The following is a 21004-nucleotide window of genomic DNA, read 5'->3' on the forward strand; positions in this document are numbered from 1 at the left end:
TCCTGATCAGCCAGCCCAGGGTTCCTCAGAAGCATGCCCTGTCTCCAGCAGCCTGTGATCATGAGGCCACCTTCTACCTGCCCAAGGAAGCTTGGTCTCATGACCAGGCCTCCATGCATAGAGGCTGCGGGTCCGTTGTCACAAGGCCCCTCTGACTGGACCTCAGCTGATAACCTGGGAAACAAAAGCCATGGCTCTCTGCACTCTGTCTAGCCACTCTGTCACTACCCTGCTCTCCTCTCCCTAGAATGAGGCTTTTAGCAGCAATGCCACCAACAATTTGCCTGAGGAAGAAAAGTGTAAATGTGAGTATGTACATATATTACTTTGCAAACCTCCGTGCTGTGGATGGGCCAAGTGTTCTTCTCAGTTAAATAAACTACCAAATTGCATTAACATCAGCCTTGTCAGAAGATCAGCTGGTGGTCGGCATTCAGTGTGTGCTTCTTCCTGCTCTCAAATGTGCATATCCTCACTGTGGATGAATTCTCCAAAGCACCCATGCAGCTCTCAGACATGTGACATGATGGCCAGTGTAGGGTTTGTGTGGAGTTGGGTTGAGCCTCAAGCTGATTGGAATGGAGCACATTCTGCCCACCCAGGGTCTGGCTGTCCAGGGAAGCCAGGCCAGGGGGTAACTGTGTGTGCTGTGGGCAGGGCTCCTATTCTAGCTGGGGATGAAGGGTAGCTGACTCTCAAAGCTCACTGGTGCTGGTGCTTTGGGGACGGGGAGATTCAACACCTTTTGAAGCTGACAAGAGTGTTTGAGATGGTTCTCTGAGGCAGAGAGGGTCCAGACAGTGGGTGGGCTGATCACTGTGTGCTCAGATCTCAAATAGTTTTTGAGAAATCCTAATGATTTGCTAGTTTCACAGCTAAGACATCAGGAGGACTAGAGAGCTTCCTCACACACCAGGGCTTCTGGTGCCTGCTGGGTTGAGTGTGTGTGTGTGTGTGTGTGTGTGTGTATTACATCTTGGTGAGCATGTGCCTGTGTGGTTCTGCCGGGTTCTGCCCACCAAGCTGGCCTGTCAAGGCTTGCTCCCCCTCTGGTCTGTGGTTAGAAGGGCTCACAGCAATTCCCACCCAGCTAGCTCCTGGTTCTCTGTGAAGACTGTTGATGCCAGGTACAGTTATATTCTAGTTCCTTAGGAAATTTTCATGTTGACCAGAATGTTTAATCAGAACAAGCCATTTCCTGAATGTGTTCAGAATCTGAGAGACATGGATATAGGGTTATGCACTATATGTATATGTATGCATAATTTTAAAAAATCATCTTATTTATTTTTTCCTTTAACTGTTTATTAAAATTTTATTTTAAATAAAATTTTATTTAAAATTATGCCAAAAATTAGTTTAGGCTTATAGAGAGTTGTAGGAATATTCTGAAGACTTTCCATATGCCTTTTACCCAGAATGATAACTTTTTACGCCTCCCATGGTATTCATGGCCCTTCTGTGAGGTAGGCATTTCTTCCCCCATTGGACAGATTAGGACTCTGAGCCTCAGAGAGGATAGTGACTAACTCAAGACCACACAGTGGCAGAAAGTGAAAGAAAGTGAAGTCACTCAGTTGTGTCCGACTCTTTGCGACCCCATGGACTATAGCCTACCAGGCTTCTCCGTCCATGGGATTCTCCAGGCAAGAGTACTGGAGTGGGTTACCATTTCCTTCTCCAGGGGATCTTCCCGACCCAGGGATCGAACCCGGGTCTCCCGCACCGGAGGCAGACGCTTTAACCTCTGAAAGTCCGGGACTGTCGGTGAGTGTACTGACCTTGTGTGGTGTGTGAATGTGTCACTGTCCCGCTGCTCCTGTTCCCAGAACTTCCTTTCTTGTGTTGTAGGTCTGCTAGCTAGAAATAGTCTGGGTACCTGACTTTTTATTTCATTTCGCTTTTTGAAAGATTTTTGCTGGGTATAGAATTCTGTGATGACAGTATTTTTCTTTCAGTCCTTCAAATGCATCACTTCATTTTCTTCTTGTTTGCATGGCTTCTGACAAGGTAACAAAGATTTTTCTTCTGTGTTCTCTTAGGTCTGTGATCCAATGACTTTCTTGTTTCTTATTTCTGTTTAAACAGTCAGGTGTCTCTTAAGGAGATTTAAATGATATGAAAGAAATTCTACATATTTAGCCATGTAGTGACCATTTCCTGTGTTCACTATTCCCTTATGTGGATCTACATTGCTATTTGGTGTCATTTCACTTTTTCCTGGAAGACCACCTGTAACATTCCTTGTTATGAGAGTCTTCTGGTGATTAATTCTATCAGCTTTTGAATGTTTGAAAAAGTTTTTTATTTCATTCTTGTTTTTGAAAGATGTTAGCTTGTATATGTCTTAAAGTTACAGAATTCTAGATTAATACATTTTTCTTTCAGCACTTTACAGATATTGCTCCATTGTCTTCTTGCTTGCATTGTTTCTGAGGAAAAGTTGCTGTCTTCCTTATATTTATTTCTCTGTATATAATGTGTTATTTTCCCCTGGCTCTTATGATTTTCTCTGTATCACTGATTTGGTACAGTTTGATTATGATGTAACTTTGTTTGGTTTCTTTTGTTTCCTTTGCTTGGGGGTTGTTGAACTTTTTGGATCTAAGGGTTTATATTTTCTCTCAAATTCAGAGTATTTTCAGTAAAACTTTCTTCAAATCTTTCAAGGACTCCAGTTACATGTATGTTAGCCTACTTGATGTCATCCCATAGCTCACTGATACTCCAATAATTTATTTATTTTCTTTTTACTCTGCATTTTATTTTAGATATTAATATGTCTTCAAGTTCATTAATCTTCTGTAGTTAATCTGGGATTAATCTGATGGGGAAACAGTGGAAACAGTGGCTGACTTTATTTTTTGGGGCTCCAAAATCACTGCAGATGATGACTGCAACCATGAAATTAAAAGATGCTTACTCCTTGGAAGAAAAGTTATGACCAACCTAGATAGCATATTGAAAAGCAGAGACATTACTTTGCCAACAAAGGTCTGTCTAGTCAAGGCTGTGGTTTTTCCAGTGGTCATGTATGGCTGTGAGAATTGGACTGTGAAGAAAGCTGAGTGCCAAAGAATTGATGCTTCTGAACTGTGGTGTTGGAGAAGACTCCTGAGAGTCCCTTGGACTGCAAGGAGATCCAACCAGTCCATTCTAAAGGAGATCAGCCCTGGGTGTTCTTTGGAAGGAATGATACTAAAGCTGAAACTCCAGTATTTTGGCCACCTCATGCGAAGAGTTGACTCATTGGAAAAGACTCTGATGCTGGGAGGGATTGGGGGCAGGAGGAAAAGGGGACGACAGAGGATGATATAGCTGGATGGCATCACCGACTTGATGGACGTGGGTTTGGGTGAACTCCAGGAGTTGGTGATGGACAGGGAGGCCTGGCATGCTGCGATTCATGGGGTCGCAAAGAACTGGACACAGCTGAGCAACGAACTGAACTGAATCCAATCTAACATATTTTTCATCTCCCACATTATAGTTTTTACTCTAGGAGGATGAGTTGTGTCTTTTTAAATATCTCTGTTTAACTTTTTAAAAGAATACTTATTTGGCTGTGTTGGGTCTTAGTTGCAGCATGTGGGGTGTTCATTACATCACGGGATCTTTCACTGAGGTGCACAGGCTCTCTAGTTGTGGCATGTAGGCCTAGTAGTTGTGGCATATGAGCTTAATTGCCCTGTGGCACGTGAGATCTTAGTTCCCCTACCAGGGATCGAACCTGTGTGTCCTGATTGCAAGGTGGATCTTAACCACTGGACCACAAGGGAAATCTCTCTGTTTAACTTTTTGAACATATGAAATGCAGTCATAATAATTGTTTTCTTAAATAATTGTTTTCTAATTCTAACCTTTGTGTCAGATTCAATTGATTTTTTCCCCTCCTTGTTAAGTAAGGATCTATTGCTTCTTTTCATGCCTAGTAATTTTTTATTGGATGCTAGACATTGTAAATCTTGTCATGTTGTGTATTGTACAGTTTTTATATTTCTATAGATATTCTTAGGATTTGTTAGCTGGGGCTGGAGTGGTGCTTAGTCTGGGGCTAATTACCTCCCACTGTTGAGGCACACAGCCCTTCAGAGTTCTTGCCCCAATGTCTCATGAATGAGGATTCTTTTCACTCTGGCTGATAGGAGCAAGCACTATCCCAGGTCTGTGTGGATGCCAGGCAGTGTTTCCTTTTTAATCAAGACTTTCCCAAGTCTTGAGCAGTTTTTTTGGTACATCTTTAATGAGCAATCCTTAGCCGAAGACTAAGGGAGTCACTTTGCAGACGTACCTCCTCCTTCTCTTGTGAACTTCAGCTGCCTTGTTTTCTCTGGACTCTTAGCTCTGTCTCCCCACTCTCTGTCCCATGGCCTGGAATTTTCTCAAAGCAACAATCTGAAGCAATTAGGGGGCTCACCTCATTTGTTTCATATCCCTCAGGGTTTATTGACCTTTATTGCCTGATGTCCTGTGTTGTCTTATTATGTTTTGTCTGTATTTTGGTTGTTTCCAGTGAAATCTGATCCTTATTACACGATGTTGGCTGGAAGGGAACATCCTTTGGTCTTTGGCTTTTCATTTAATCATTTATTTGTAGGGGACACTGGTCTAGGCCTTTGAGTGAGAACACTGGCTTGGGCAGTGGTGTTGCCTGGTCTGGTTAGCATCCTTGATTTTCATCTGCAGTGTTTTACAATTAATTATGTAAACATGTAAATTAGCTGCATGATTTCTGTACTCCAGACTCTTTGCAAGAACTTTCTGCTATTCAGCTCTTATTGAAAACCCATTATCAAGAGCTAGTTTGATTGTATCTTATGAATACTGTGAATTGTACAGTTGGTCATGTTCACATTTTTTTGCTTGACTTTTTTGACTGTCAGGAGTCTTGGGCAATATCTTAGTCTGGCTTTAATGATTGAGTAATATATTTTAAGATGTATGTCTGTGAACAAACTTGTTTTGCTCCAGCCTTCTCCTTTTGGCTTATTTGCCCTTTGTCTTATGTCGCTCTCAAAGGTCTCAGTTGCAAATAAGAAGAACCTGTTCTCACTCTCCAGGTGATTCAGGCAGACAGTGTATCAGAGCAATGACTAGGGAGCTCAGAGTCTCTGGGAGGCTCAGAGGACCAGGCTCGGAGCCTGAGTCGTACCAGGACTGGTCCAGGGGGAGAGACAGCCCCTGTGCTGAGAACTGGCAAAGACTGACGCTGAAACCCATGTCATGGCCGCTCCTGCGTGCAGAATCCAGGGACATCCCACACCTCACTAGATTCATTTCTGGTGAGTCTCACGTGAGTATCTAGTGGGAGAAGCCTAAGTCAGATGCCTCCAACAGAGCTGCAAGAGAGGCTGCTGCGCTGGGGAGGATGGTGTTAGACCTCCCCAGTGTAGTAGGGGCATTCAAATGTATTGGGCAGCTACTCACTGTTGTTATTGATAGGTAGCTATTATATCCTGATATTATTTTAAACAGTGAGAGCTTCAAAATTCACCAATGATCCTTTTGTGGGGAGAAACAGGAGAGGGTTAATGCAGATGAGTGCAACCACTCCTGTGCATAGCTCCCAGCCCAGTGCACCCTCTCTGGGCCCCTCAATCCTCTGTTCTTCCACCAGAGCGGACAATGGAGCACAGACCCTTCTTGTGCTCTCAGGGCTCCAGGTTGATGCAGGTGGAAGTGGGCATGAAATGTTTGAAAGTTATTAAGAACCAAGGGTCAGAGGGACTCCACTCCTAGCAGGAAATGAGTCCCTCCCTTGGTCCTTTTATCCAGCTGGATTTCAGGCTCGGTAAGCATTGTCACTCGCCTCAAAGTGGAAGCAGCTCTTAAAGACCACCTAGCCTGACCTCATTGGAATAATGACCTCTTAGCTCCGTAAGTGGCAAAGCTGAGATATACATTGGTGGGGGGGACAGAGTGAATGACACCCTACTGCCCCTGACCCAGGACAGACTTTCCTGGTGTCCTAGGCTCAGACAGAGCAGATGGGGACAGGTGGAGGACAGTGGGGAAGCAAGAGCATCAGGGACGGGCCAGGCTCCTAACTGGAGCAGGAGAAAGGGTCTGGGCCAGAGCAGCCCCACCCCCCCGCCACTGTCCTGCAACCCCTTCTTTGGGGTCTTATTCCCCCCTCCTCCCTCCTCTGTTCTGTCTTCCCTGGATCCCCCAGTGAGGGCCCAGGTGACTGAGCATCCTCTGGCAGAGGGAATTAACACACTTAATTAAAGTGTCCAATGAAGAGCTTTGCATACTTCTTAATTACAGTTTGAGTCCTTTGGGGGATGGTTTGAAATGAAAGTTTCACATGTTTCCTCATTCAGCCTACGGTGAGCCAGCTGGCCCCTCAGGGCTCAGGTAGGAGCTGGCAGAGCCCTATTCTGCAGCAGCGTTTCTCAGCACAAGGCGGCAGGGCGTGTGCAGTGGGAGCCTGGCCCCTGGGCCCCCATGCTTGTCCACCTTGCAGGAGGGTGGGGCTGGGTTTTCTGGTTGTGAAAACAGAACAAAAGGAAACAAGAATCCAACAGATGAAGCTTGTGTCTCCAGCTGTCCTTCTTGTCACCGCAGGGCCTGGGGGCTGTGTAGCCCATGGTCAGGCAGTAATGGGGGACTTTGTGGACAGGGTGTGCAGGGGAATGGTGGAGCCCTCTTCCCAGACCCTGCAGAGCAGGGACACTAAACAGGGAGGGCCTGGCCACCTTCCCAGCATCAGGACGAGGACTGGACCCCTTGGTGGGCAGCCCTTCCCAGCATCTCCCATTTGTGTTCTGGAAACTGAGATGATAGGAGATCTGAGTCAGCCGGGCCCATCCTAGGGGTGGGTTGCTTGGCCTGAGCCTTGGGGAAGCAGATTTGCCTTTTTAGCCCTGAGTGACAGCCCGTGTGACAGCTGTGGACATTTCTGTGACCTGGGTTGGCTGATAGGGTCTCTGGGCCAAGACTGCAGAGACCCTTTCCCCTCTCTAAAAACACAGGTGTCTAAAAGGAGGGCAGCCTGCCACAGCAGCCTGGAGATGGCAGTGAGCCCTGCTTTCCTACCTCCCACTCTGGGCCCAGCCCTCTGACCCCAAGGAGGACCAGATGGGACGCACCGACCATTCAGTGGCACCCCTGCACTGGTGTGGGCGGTAAACACGAGCATGCCACAGAGCAGATTGTGGGGCAAGGTTCGGGTGTGGCTCAGCGAGGGGGAGACTCTTCAGGTGGGGCACGTGCTTCCAGGCCTTGGCAGACCCTCCATCAAGTCTCCGGCTGATTTCTTGAGCTCTGTCTCACGTTTTGCCCCATTTCTGGCCCTCATGGATATCTCTCTACCTCCACCCATACCCGCTGTAGAGATGACAGGGCAGAGAGGAGTCCTTCATGGAGGGAAATGTTGCACTGGGGTCTGGGGGCTCACTGCCTACTCAGGTGTCAGCCTGTGACCTGGGTACCAGCCGCGCCCGGAACTCTCATGGGCACTGACCCCAGACTCCTGGGAGTCTCTGGCTTCAGGTGGTAGCAGTGGTGAGATGTGGGTAAGGGACGGCTGTGTGCAGAGGACGCCTTAGCCTCATGTCACCAGACCCGTCTGGTCACTCCCCTGGGAATGTCACTCCCCTGATGTGTCGTCTCCACCCGTTAAGACCCAGCCCAATGCCACCTCCTGCAGGTTGTTGTTCAGTCGCTCAGTCGTGTCTGACTCTTAGCGACCCCATGGACTGCAGCACACCAGGCTTCCCGGTCCTTCCCTATCTCCTGGAGTTTGCTGACATTCATGTTCATTGAGTCAGTGATGCTGTCTAACCATCTCATCCTCTGCTGCCCCCTTCTTCTTTTGCCTTCAGTCTTTCCCAGCATCAGGGTCTTTTCCACTGAGTTGGCTCTTCGCATCAGGCGGCCAAAGTATTAAAGCTTCAGCTTCAACATTAGTCCTTCCAATGAATATTCAGTGTTGATTTCCTTTAGGATTGACGGGTTTGATCTCCTTGCAGTTCAAGGGACTCTCAAGAGTCTTCTCCAGCACCACAGTTTGAACGTATCAATTCTTTGGCACTCAGTCTTCTTTATGGTCCAACTCCCACATCTGTATATGACTACTGGAAAAACCATACTTTGACCATATGGACCATTGTTGGCAAAGTAATATCTCTGCTTTTTAATATGCTGTCTAGGTTTGTTACAATTTCATACAGGACGCCTCTGCAGTTCCCCAGCAGAGAGTGACCTTGCCTTTTTTTGGCCTCTCAGTAGCCCTGTCTCAAGTTGCCTTGCATCTTAGGTGTTTGCACCTGAGTCTGACTCCGTCAGCTTAGCCAGGCTGCTGCTGCAGGGCAAAGGGTCGGTCATCTGCTTTCCACTGTGGATTCTGTGCCTAGCCTGGGCCTAGCACAGAATGAGCCCCTGGCGGGTGTTTGAGTGAGTAGAGATGCCTCACATCCTCTGTTGCTACCTAGAAGCCACCTGAAGATACAAAAATCCATTTTCCTGGGGCCTGCACTGAGATGGGGAGTGAGGATCATGGGAGGCTGTGGGAGTAAGTGGCCCCATGGGTGAGGTCCAGATGAATGCTGCTGGCTATAGCTTTGATAGCACTGACTGTATGGATGTTGGTCGGCAAAGTGATACTCTGGTTTTTAATACGATGTTTACGCTTGTCATAGTTTTCCTTTCAAGGATCAAGTGTCTTAATTTCATGGCTGCAGTCACCATCTGCAGTGATTTTGGAGCCCAAGAAAATAAAATCTATCACTGATTCCATTTTATCCCCTTCTATTTGACATGAATTGATGGGACCGGATGCCATGATCTTAGTTTTTGAATGTTGAGTTTCAAGCCAGCTTTTTCACTCTCCTCTTTCACCCTTATCAAGAGTCTCTTTAGTTCCTCTTCACTTTCTGCCATTAGAGTGGTATCCTCTGCATATCTAAGGTTGTTGATATTTCTCCTGGCAACCACTCCAAAATTTAGTGGCTCAAGGGAATCTATAGTTTGGGCAGGTCCTAGCAGGGAAAGGGTGTCTCTGACCCACTTTAATGGCTCCAAGGCTGGGCTCGAGGCATCTGAAGGCTCCCCCACTCACAGGTCTGCTGGCTGGGGGTCTCCGTTTCTTGCCATATGGGTGTCTCCGTGTGGTCCTCCCGTGTGTAGGCTGCCTTCGGCGTCCTCTCAGCATGGCGACTGGGTTGGAGGGCTAGCTTCCAGAGTGTGAGGGAGCTGGAGCTCTCCGGACAGAAGCTGTGCTGCCTTTTCTAACCTTGCCTTTGGAGTCGCACACAGTGCCATTTCTACCGTAGTCACAGACCCGCAAATTTCCCCCTGGAGAGAGTGACAGCGATGCACTGGAAGGAGAGCACGTGGGCTGGGGCGTATTTTGTGAGCCATCATGGACATTACGATCTGCCACACCTTTCCCACTGCTTCTCTAGAGGCGTAAGACCCTTTGGAAGCTCCTGCCATCCCTGGGAGGGAATTGTGCCCCGCGGTGTGGCCACAGGCCTGGCCATCTAGCCCTGGCCCACTGGGCTTGCTTCTGATTTGGGTTTAAGTCAACCCGGTGCCCATACAGAGCTTCCTTGAACAGTGTTTGTTATCTATTCCTCACACACCTGGTTGGGCCCCGTTTCCCCTGAGACCAGGGTCAGACGTGGACCTGGAGGGCTCCAGTGTGTCCCCCTGGCTCCTGGCCAGGCTACTGCCCCTCCTCCACTGTAATTAGCTCGTTGCCTCCCATCCATCACCTCACACAAGCTTCTTGTCTCCCTGCCTCAGCGCTCACACTGTTCCCTCTGCCTGAAATACCTGTTCTCCTCCAAAGCAGCAGAATATCTGTTCTCCTCTCCACTTCCCATTGGGCTGCTTCCCACTACTTGTGGCCTTCCTGACTACCAAGCCGCACCCCCCACCCCAGAACCCTTGCCCTTTTGTGACCTCCTGCTCTGCTGCTGGCCAGACCTTTCCATAAACCAGCACAACGTCCTGCATGAGGTGAGGTCGTAGGCGTCATACCTGGGTTTATATGTCAGCTCCACTGCTTCCCAGCCACATGACCTTGGAGGTAAGAACCAGCTTATTGGATCCCGATGAGGATTAATGAGGAAAACTAAGAATTTCTGGTCTGGTGCTGAGTAGAATTTCAGTAAGAACATTTCCGTTCCTTCTTTCTGGAGCTTCCTAGTAAGTGCTCAGGATGAATTTTCTCACCCTCATTTGGGTGAAAGGGGAAAAATGCATCTCCCTGCTTAATCCTGTGGGCCTAAACCACCAGAAGATTATGAGAATATTGCTGAGCTGTGAGCAGAGAGGAAAAAGCTCAGTAATGATTTGCTTGCTTATTCTTAATAAAATCCTACCAGAAGAGCTGAATCTTTGCTCCTGAAAAGAGCTCTGCGTAGCTCTGGTGGTATCAGAGCTGTCTTTAGGGCAGTGGGGCAGTGTGACCTTGAGAACAGAGCTGTGTGGGCAGGATGGCCCTCCCATAGGATGCAGGGGGCCGCAGAAGGATGGGGGGCCTCAGGGGAGGCCTCCTTCCCCTCCCCCACCCAGCCCTGGCTGAGCTGCTTGGATGCGCGGCCCCCTGGGGCCTCCCCGTGGCCGCAGTTCCAGCGGCAGTGCCCAGCCAGGTGATGGCTCCAGCTGTCCGCTGCTCTTTGTGGTGGGCCTGAGAGTGACCCGGTAGGTGGGCTCTCCGTATCCAGGTTCCAGCACCTTCCATGTGGGGCAGTTGTTGAAGGTGGGGTGTGAGGTCAGGAAGAAGCCTCTGCCCTTCGGGGGAGAGGAGTGTGGACGCGGGGGCCCCTTGACCCGCCCCACTTCTGGACGTGACACAGGGCAGCAGTGGGTGAGGGGCTCCTTGGTGAAGCTCTGTCTCAGGGCTCTGGGGCCAATGTGTGGAGGCTCCTTTCCCGCTGCCAGTGCCGGACAGCATTGCCTGGGGCTCTGCTCTGAGGGGTGGTCGGTCCCCTTCAGGCTGGTGAGCCCCGCCCCGGGGCCCCGGGGCCACGGATCAGGGTGGAGGCCTGGCAGTCAGTCTTAGCCAAATTGGGACCGGAGCAGGATGCACTGGCCACGGACACACCGGCCACGCTTGCCTGCAGTGAAGGGTGCAGACCGAGGCCACGGCGAGGAGGAGGCCTCCAAGTAGGGAGGCCAAGTTGACAGGTTCAGACAGAGTCTGAGCCACGCTGGCCCGGCAGCCGTGGAAAGAGTGTGGGTGGTCTTGGGGAGGCTCTGAGGCAGGGAAGAGGAGGGCTTCTGTTCTGAGAAATGAAAAAAACTGACCTGGAAGAATGGGAAGAAATCATTCCCTTTTGCATCAAATCCGTAATGAGGCTGCCATTCAGTCCAGGGCTCAGTTTGGGGTACTGCACCCCAGGTGTCTTAACCCATCCATCCTTGATTTTCTAAGCCTTCCTTTTTCCTGAATTCCTAGTTTCTGGCCTTCTAGGTTGGGTCAAGCACTGCCCGAGGAGGGGGAAACCCTGCCTCCTGCCCATCCCAAGAAAAAGGTTCGTTGGCTTAGGCGAAGCTATTCCTGGAGCTCCATGACATCTACAGCAGTGGCAGTGATGACGAGGCAGAATCCTGTAATCCACCATGACCCAGAGATGCCGAGGAGCATGAGGCATAGGAACTCAGTCCCCGGTCCAACCGCCTCATCCTGGCCCCACTCAGCTCTGGCCCTGGGCAAGGAGCTGGCAGCTTGTTTCCCCTTGTGTAAAATGAAGGTGCATAAGTACCCGACTCAGAGTTGAGGACTGACCAGGGTAGACTTAGGGGCTTACTGTTGCTGCAAGCACAGAAGTCCTACAGGCTTTAGGCAGGCAGGTGTCCCGTCTCCCCTGTTGATTGCTGCCGTGTAGATCTGTGCCTGGCACAGCCTCTGCGGTGTGTCTGACACAACCTCCATAAATACATAGTTCAGGTGGTCGTCTTTTATTGGGTCTGTGAGGAAGCTGAGAAAATACTGACCCTGGCCAGGACCCCATACCTAAAAGGTTGTCCTGTGCAGTCCCCAAAACGCTACTCGTTTCTTGGGCATTTTCTCCTCCTGCCACGCCGTTACCCTGCAAGCCACTGGGGAACCACTGGTCGTGGCTGGTGCCCCGAGAAGGGACTTGGTAGAGAAGCCTTGCAGAGATTTCTGCTCTCTCGGCTCCTCCATGACCCTCCTGTTCCCTCAGTGGCTTTTAGGGATTCTGCTGTCTCTCCTTCCTGTCCTAGGGAGGAGCCTGCTGGAGAAAAGGACCGTGTCCCTTCCCCGAGGTGTAAGGTGCTATGTGTCACCACAGATGGGAGCTCCCAGCTGGCCGTGTAGTGCCTCTTTAACTGAGGCAGCAGGAACTTGCCATTGCTCTTGGAAGGGGAAGACCCATGCGCTCCCTGATTTCATCCTCTTCCTGCTGGCTTGGGGTTGCTCCCCTTCTCACTCTGGGTTCCCCTAAGCAGTTAACAGCCACGCTTTTCTCTGGCCTCAGAGTCAATCCTCCCAGTGTGGGAAGCCCCCACTTCTCATTTTCATGTGAGTTTAAGCGGGGATTTAAAGCAATTGGAAAGCACTTTACAGATTTAATTTGTACTGGATGCTCAAAGGGCAGTTTCCAGGTAAACTTAGCCAAGAGATCCTGGGTGTATTACTGCTCACCCCAGAGATGTTCAGAAGAGACGTGGGGCTATTCTGACAACAGCGGATATAGTGCAGTTCAGTCCTGGCACTACCTGAGCTAAACTGGTATCAGACTGCTCAGATTTAAGTGGGGGACTCACAGGTCCCCCTAGACTGACATCAACCTCAGACACCAGCTGTGAGTGAGGTCCCCAGGGTCCTGCACTTCTGACCAACTGGCTACAAATCTGGGGGTTCCCCTGGCCCTCCTCAGGTTCCATAATTCACCAGAACAACTCACAGAACTCAGGAAAGCACTGTTACTTACAATTATAGTTTTACCACAAAAGATACGAATCAGGTACAGCCCAGTGAAGAGACACAAGGGGTGGAGTCTGGGCTAGCCTGGAACCAAGCTGCGTGCCTTCTCCCTGTGGAAGACGACTGCCCTTTCCTTACAAATGCCAGCTGTCAGGAGAGGGCTGCCCTTGTCTGCTGCACTGCTGAGGCTTCCGAACTGGAAAGGGACCTTTCCCAGGGGAGTCCCGTTGTGTTGCCTGGCTCCATCTAACCAGGGACCAGCTACCCTGCCAGGTTCGGCCTGTGGACATCCCATCTGAGACCTGGGGAGAGGCAGAATGGAGAACTCTTGGGCCCTGAATCTTTTGCTCTCCCTGCCAGAGTTACCTGTCTCTCATAGCCCAGAGCAGAAGGGACTCTGAGCCAAGCTCAGCGGGTCCAGTCTACCTCTGAGCCTCCCAGGGCCATAGCAGAGGCTTGGTGGGATGGTGTAGCATTCCATGCTGGGCCTGACCCAACAATGTTCCTTGATTGCCCTCCCTCCCCACCCAGATGCTCAGAGATTCTGCTACGGCATTTCTGCCGCTGCCAGGCCTCAGGGGACCTGCACAGGGTTAGGTCAGAAGCCAAATCCTACAGTTTGGGAAATTAGAAGTATTTACGGGATTCCGCAGAGACTTCCTTTTTCCCATAGTCCTACCAGTTGTTCTCAGTTGGAGATGTTACTGCCCTTAGGGGGATTTGCAAATGTGCAGGGGAGTCCTCGCTTGTCACAATGACTGGGGATCCCACTGGCACCCAGCAAGGTTCAGGGATGTTAAATATCCAATGAGGAGCTGGGCAGTCAGGTACACGTTTTGAAGAATAGTCCTGCCCATGAGAGACACTGGGGAATGATCCATTTACTTCCCCTGCCCTCTGGTTCCTTGGAGAGTCACCTTCCTCATCAGTTCCAGGCTAAAATAAAAGAGCATCCCTCTATCCCAGCCTGTGACCAAGGGCAAAGTGTTATTTCCAGGTGAATGTAGGCCTGTGACAGAAGCATTCTGTAGTGCACACACTTTCTCTGATTGTTGTTATATGGCTCTTATGGGTCAAGGAAGACCTGGATTTGTGTGGTAAGAGTTCGGATTCCCCTGCAGCCCACCCAGTGTAGACTTGGATACCTCACCTCAGTGTCCCTCTCTGGGTCCCACCTCCCACTCTGTCTCTGCATCTCATCTTTTCCTCTGGGCTTTTTGATTTCATCATCTGTTTTCATTGCATGAAATGTGTTTAGAGGAGCCTGGCCTGGATCACAGCTGAACCCCTCTCTTCTTGTTTTACAGTCGGGAAGACATCTCTGATCACACGGTTCATGTACGACAGCTTCGACAACACATACCAGGTGAGTTCCTGGGTCCCTGCCCTTCACTAAGCCTCATGGTGTTTGTAGCCTTGACGGCTGCCTGGACACCATGCCAGCCACCCTCCTAGGACTGCTGATGCTGGAGGAGAGTAGGGTGTGCATGGGGCCCAGGGCATCTATGTTGCCTCGGAGGAGCCTCCCATTTGCACCCTGGTCCCAGCCCAGTAAAGACCCTGAGCCCTTCTGAAGCTCCAAACCTCAGCACATGTTTCCAGGAGAGAAAGGACACCTTTCAGTTTGCGTTCTCCTGCCCCCGTGGCAGGTCTAAATCATTACAGTGTTTGAATTCTTGGGAGTCATCATATGGAGGTGGATGGACAAGATTCTAAATGAGGGTCGTGAAAGAGCAATAGGGGAATGTGCTTCTCTAGCGTGGCTGTTGGCTGGACCTTCATGTGTGCACACGCACATGTGGTTGCTGGGGCCCTTCCTTCCCTGGAGAAACTAGTGTGGTGGGCCTACACTGCTTACGTGGGCAGGAGGCTAGGTGAAGTGACCTGAGTGCCCCTGGCTCTCAAGGGAGATCTGGAGTCAAACAGAAATGGCTCCAGGAGCCGAAGGCTGAGCTCTTGAAGGTCAGTAGCATTTCACTTTTCTGGCACCATGGATGCATGGCAAGGTTTGTCAAATGAAGTGAATTTCCCCTGCAACTATAGCTGTTATCATAAAGCACCAAACTTAATCATTTCAACTATTTTTAAGAAAAAATTTATTGTTTTTTTCCTTAAGACAGACAAGTAGTAGCGCGTTTTTCTAAGCCAGTGGGTTCTGTGAGATGGTAGTTCTAAGGGATGTTAGTTGGAGAAGGAAATGGCAACCCACTCCAGTATTCTTGCCTGGAGAATCCCATGGACAGAGGAGCCTGAGCGGGCTACAGTCCATGGGGTCGCAAAGAGTCAGACACGACTGAGTGACTTCACTTAGTAGGTGTTGTTTGAGATAGAAAGGCAAGAGACTGAGGATCACTGGTGAACAGAATTCTGCTGCAGGACTTCTCAAGGCCTTTACCGTATCAGTGCATGGTTTTGATCTGCTGACCGATGTAGTGTGCAGAATCTCCCGGATGCATTTGGTCACGGAATCCTTTTGTCATTGAGTCCTCAAAGGATAAATATTTATAGAACACCCTGAGGACTGTTGTGCTGAGAGGTCTCCCCACCTTCCCGGACTTACAGAACATGCAGAGCACAGCTCACTGCCGATTATAGTTCTGTGTCTGCTCTAGTCTGTCTGTCTCGCTCTGGACCAGTCAGCACCCTTGCCTAAAATACAGCCCCGTTCTCTGCCTCCCTCTTATCCCTTCTTTTCTTCTGCTGTCTTTTGAAATACCAGATAACTAGTAGACTTGGTAGGAATCGACTAAAGGGTAAGGCCATGGGGTCCCGAATGACGTACACAACCTTGGACATCAGCTCTGGGATGACTGTCTCAGCCACACTTGGTCTCGTTTGGTGCAGGCCACGCTCTGTACCAGGGTGGGCTTGCCAGAGGCCTCTCTTCCCTGCAAGGGGAGTCCTCCTGCATCACTTTACATCTGAATCACAGCTTTAACTTCAGTTCTTAAGTCTGACTTGGTGTTCACTTGTGTGTGTGTATGAATGATCTCACAGACATTATTTTGATTATTTGATCTTTCAAATGTTATAATACTTAGAATACTTGTTGATGCCCATTAATAATAGTGACACTTCTGGCTGGTTGGTATTCTTCACAGTGATGGGCAGCAGAGTAGGCCTCAAGGTCTTTGCAGTGGCCCTCAAGAGCCTCAGTGGTCCTTTGTTGTGGATCAAAGCCTCAACTTCTCCCCATGTTGTTGGAGTCCCTCACAATCTCAGCTCACCTCTATCTTCAGTGTCATCTCCCATGACCCACTGCTTGTCCTATATCCTGTGGTCCAGGTACCTCCCTGCTTGCTGCTCCCAAGTCAGTGACACTCTGAGGCCTCTGTGCCTTGGTTTATGGTGTCAGCTTTGCTGGAATGCCCTTCCCACTCCTCCTCTGTGCTGTGAAATGTTCTTCTGACTCACCAAGGCTCACGCGCATGTCTGCCTGTGGTTGGGCCATGCCCACGCTCTGTGACCCATGGTTGGGCCATGCCCACGCTCTGTGCCCCATGGTTGGGCCGTGCCATGCTCTATGCCCCATGGTTGGGCCGTGCCATGCTCTGTGTCCCGTGGTTGGGCTGTGCCAGCTCTGTGCCCCATGGTTGGGCTGTGCCATGCTCTGTGTCCCGTGGTTCGGCTATGCCAGCTCTGTGCCCCGTGGTTGGGCCGTGCCAGCTCTGTGCCCCGTGGTTGGGCTGTGCCATGCTCTGTGCCCCATGGTTGGGCCGTGCCATGCTCTCTGTCCCGTGATTGGGCCGTGCCAGCTCTGTGCCCCGTGGTTGGGCTGTGCCAGCTCTGTGTCCCGTGGTTGGGCTGTGCCAGCTCTGTGCCCGTGGTTGGGCTGTGCCAGCTCTGTGTCCCGTGGTTGGGCCGTGCCAGCTCTGTACCCTGTGGTTGGGCCGTGCCATGCTCTGTGCCCCGTGGTTGGGCTGTGCCAGCTCTGTACCCCATGGTTGGGCCGTGCCATGCTGTGTACCCCGTGGTTGGGCCGTGCCATGCTGTGTGTCCCGTGGTTGGGCTATGCCATGCTCTGTGTCCCGTGGTTGGGCTGTGCCAGCTCTGTGCCCCGTGGTTGGGCCGTGCCATGCTCTGTGCCCCGTGGTTGGGCTGTGCCAGCTCTGTGCCCTGTGGTTGGGCCGTGCCATGCTGTATGCCCCGTAGTTGGGCTGTGCCAGCTCTGTGCCCTGTGGTTGGGCTGTGCCCTGCTCTGTGCCCCGTGGTTGGGCTGTGCCAGCTCTGTGCCCCGTGGTTGGGCCGTGCCATGCTGTGTGCCCCATGGCTGGGCCATGCCCTGCTCTGTGCCCCGTGGTTGGGCCGTGCCCTGCTCTGTGCCCCGTGGTTCGGCGGTGCCAGCTCTGTGCCCCGTGGTTGGGCTGTCCCCACGCTCTGTGCCCGTCTGCAGCTCCCTCTCCCCAGTACGCTGTCCTCCCAGCTCTACGGGAACGACTCCTGCTTTGGATGGGCTCTCGGCGTTGCTGAGGCCCGGACCCCTCAGATTCAGTGCTGCGTCCACGGGCCCTCAGGGGGCCTGCCCACAGCCGGTGTCAGGTGCCTCTTCATCCCACAGTGGCTTCAGGAGGGACTGTCTGCCTTGATTTTTAGACCCCATCACACTAAGTTGCCACAGTGGCCCAGGGTCAATGTCCAATGTCATGGAAACAAGCAATGAAAGCCCAAGTGCCCTCCCCACTGCAGGCTTTTCTGGCTTCTTTTTTTTTTTGACTGCAGGTGGAATTTCTTTCCTAATACCTTCTAAAATGGTAATTAGGCTGGGAGGCTGAGGCTCCAATTCTCTGTGTACACAGGCCCATTTTAATAAATTCTCTGGAGAGGGAGAGAGGGAAATGTTAGTTTTTCTTAGCATGATGGCAGAGACACTTGGGAAGTAGACGCCAACCCCGAAGGCTCGGGGATGTTCCCAGTTGTCCCCTGCGTGGTGATCACTCCCCAGCACTGCCCACTCGTACCTCATGTGTCAGCCCTGTAGCCCAGGGCCCTCCCGCCTCGCCTTCATTGGCTGAGGTGCCCAGACAGTTTTCAGGACTGACTCCCTCACTCCCACCTTTGCTGTGTGTCTCTGGCTCTGTCTCCTGCCCCGCTCCCCTGCTCACATACTCTGACAACACGTTTGCCACGTGCTTACTCTTTGTTGCCACAGAATCTGGCTGTGCTCTGAGGCAGGGCATGGAGGGTAGAGGGTGTTCCACCTCATCCTGTGTGACAGCGAGTCCCCCCGCCCCCGGCCATGTCTGGGGCTGAACTCGCCTGAGGCCCCAAGGGGCTGGCATGAGGCCCCGGGCGTGCAGAACAGGGTTCCCCACCAGACCTATCTGGGATCCTGCTGATGAGGCTTTAGCGGCCCTAGAAGCTCGCTGGGGTTTGGACTCATGGGGCAGAGTGGAGAGCTACGGGGGCTTCCTGAAGGCTGGCTCTGATGGGAATCAAAGAAGCCTGTGTTTGTAGGAGACGGGCCTGGGGGCCTGGGCCAGGGCAGGATGGCAGTTGCAGCAGGGCCCCACAGACTTGGGGCAGCTCTGCGAGTGGAAGGGCAGGGAGGGGCATCACTCATCAGTCACGCGGGGCTGAGTGAGGGGGCCTGGGCCAAGCCTGGGCGGGACACATGACCGTGGGAGGGGCGAGCGAGCAGAGTAGGCCTGGGGGTTGCAGAGGAAGGAGAGGTTTGAGTGGGCCCTGGGTTTCTGTCCAGACACCCCGGAAGAGTGGCAGTACCATCAACACAAAGGGAAACGAAAAGTCGAGTGGGAAGTAATGGTGGAACAACCAAGTGAAGATGTTTGAAAATGGCTGTTATGTGAGTGGGCCCAGGAAGGGCTGGCAGGATCTGGATCCCTGAAGCCTTAAGAGCTGATGAGTTTCCTGGGTCAGATTGTAGACAGCAGGCGGAGGGCCAGGAGGAAAGGCCTTTCTCCACAGAATCCAAGAGGCCATGTGTGCTTAGGTGGTGTTCAGGTAACCACCCGGCACGTGAGGAGACAGGGGAGGGTCTTCACCCCTGTCGAGGTGGGCAGAGTGGGGTCACACGCGGAGGAGAGCTGAGTCACACACTGAGTCAGCACATCCTCTGATATTAGCTCCTTCTTTTCCTCTAAAACAATGCTGCCTTCAGAGGCCTGGGTTGAAATCCTACCTCTGTCACTTAGCTGAGAGTCTGAGCTAGCATCCCACTTTTCTTAGTATTGCAGTTTTTTAATCCAGAAATTATTTGGATGGCATTTAACCCCTATATCACCTAGATCAGTGGCCTCAAACTTCAGCAGTAGGAATGTGGTCAATTTGTATTTAAAGCATAGCTCATGGATGCCTTAAAGCCTAGATGATGGGAAATTTTAGATGAAAAATACTGTTGACACAAATGTGCATTACCATACTCTACAGAGAGCAATGCTAAACAACAGCTCCACTGCAGATTCAGTTGATGATGATGAAGTGAAGTGAACAATAACTTGCTCACCACGTGTTTGTATGGGAAACTGGGCCCTCCTATCCAAGCCTGCATGTGTCTGTGTGCAGAGCTCTGGCACTCTGCCGGGTGCTGCCAGGTCCCCAGACTTCTGGCAGAACAGTGAACTCTGTCTTTGGCCAACTCTAGCAACACGATGATTTTATCATATTAATACAGTTAAGAGTTCCATGTTTCACAAATACTAGGTTCTGTGGTCAAAATGTGAGGCAGCACTCTTATACAGTGAAATACCCCCTAAATGCCAGGCAGCTTGGCAAGATGACCCTCCCCTCAGACACCCACTGGAGCAGCACCAGTCACCCAGGTGCTCCATTTGGAGATTTACCTAGGACTGGTCTGAGGGCAGATTGACTGTGACATCTGTTCTTTCCCTCCCTCCTCTCCTCTGGCTTCTCTTCCACTCTTTTGTCAAGCATATTAAAATCAGGTCTGTGGTCAGCCTCTAGTGCAGAAGGCTGACTAACCTGGCTTAAACAGGGGAGGGTTTCGGTTTTCCAGGTGCCGGAAGTCACAGTGGGCCTTGAGCTGGCCCAGCTGTGCGGTGACGCCATCACGCACGTCCCAGGCCCCTGGGTATTCTGCTCTGCCTTGTTGTTCTGTGGGTTCGTATCTTCATGCAGCTTGGCTGTTGCTGCTTCAGACATCACCTCTGCATTCAAGGCAGGAAAAAAAAGGATAGCAAGAATTTCCCTGGAATCCCATCCCCCTCCAGCAGACTGCAGCTTGTGTCTTATTGGCCAGAACTGAGTCACTCAGATGGTAAAGTGTCTGCCTACAGTGCAGGAGACGTGGGTTCGATCCCTGGGTCAGGAAGATCCCCTGGAGAAGGAAATGGCAACCCACTTCAGTATTCTTGCCTGGAGAATTCCATGGACCGAGGAACCTGGTAGGCTACAGTCCATGGGGTCACAAAGAGCTGGACACGACTGGGTGACTTCACTCACTCACTCACTCACCGAGTCACCTGATCACCATTACCCTCTAGAGAGGCTGGGAAAGCAGTTTTTCTTTTATAGTTTGCAGGCCTGCAAGGGAGTAGGAGGTTGCCAGTTGGTATTAGGGTAGTCCAATAGCACCTGCTAGTGTTCATAAGTGAAGTGGCCCCATCATACAACTCTGGCCCAGGTTTTAGTTGCTGCTACTGCTAAGTCGCTTCAGTTGTGTCCGACTCTGTGCGATCCCATAGACAGCAGCCCACCAGGCTTCCCTGTCCCTGGGATTCTCCAGGCAAGAACACTGGAGCGGGTTTTAGTAATCCTTTCTAATTTACTTTGTGGGTTACTTGTAGATGCACTTAAAAGTCCTCCCCCCAGAACCCCTTTCTCCCTGAGAGCCGAGGAGAGGGCTTGTGCATTTGTGAGCCTGTGGGAGAGCTCTCAGGGAGCTTCAGGCCACACATCCCTCGGCATCGGTGTAGCTTTTGGAAGAATTGACTAATTTTGATGAAACTTAACCCCTTATTTGTTGGTGATGGACAGGGAGGCCTGGCATGCTGCACTTTATGGGGTCGCAAAGAGTCGGACAGGACTGAGCAACTGAACTGACTGACTGACTGACTGAACCCCTTATTTGGGCTTCCCAGGTGGCACCAGTGGTAAAGAACCTGCCTGTCAATGCAGGAGACA

At 51.1% G+C, this 21004-nt stretch overlaps 1 protein-coding gene across 1 annotated transcript in view; it reads left to right on the forward strand.

Moving 5' to 3' along the window:
* RAB6B (RAB6B, member RAS oncogene family) overlaps positions 1–21004 on the forward strand; it is a 57859-nt gene that overhangs the window by 14090 nt on the left and 22765 nt on the right. The window contains exon 2 of the mRNA XM_052644267.1: positions 14212–14270. Within this exon, the coding sequence (XP_052500227.1) occupies positions 14212–14270 (59 nt within the window). The remainder of the gene's footprint in view (positions 1–14211; positions 14271–21004) is intronic.

This window comes from Budorcas taxicolor, chromosome 1 (assembly GCF_023091745.1).
Source record: "Budorcas taxicolor isolate Tak-1 chromosome 1, Takin1.1, whole genome shotgun sequence".
Lineage (NCBI taxonomy): Eukaryota > Metazoa > Chordata > Mammalia > Artiodactyla > Bovidae > Budorcas > Budorcas taxicolor.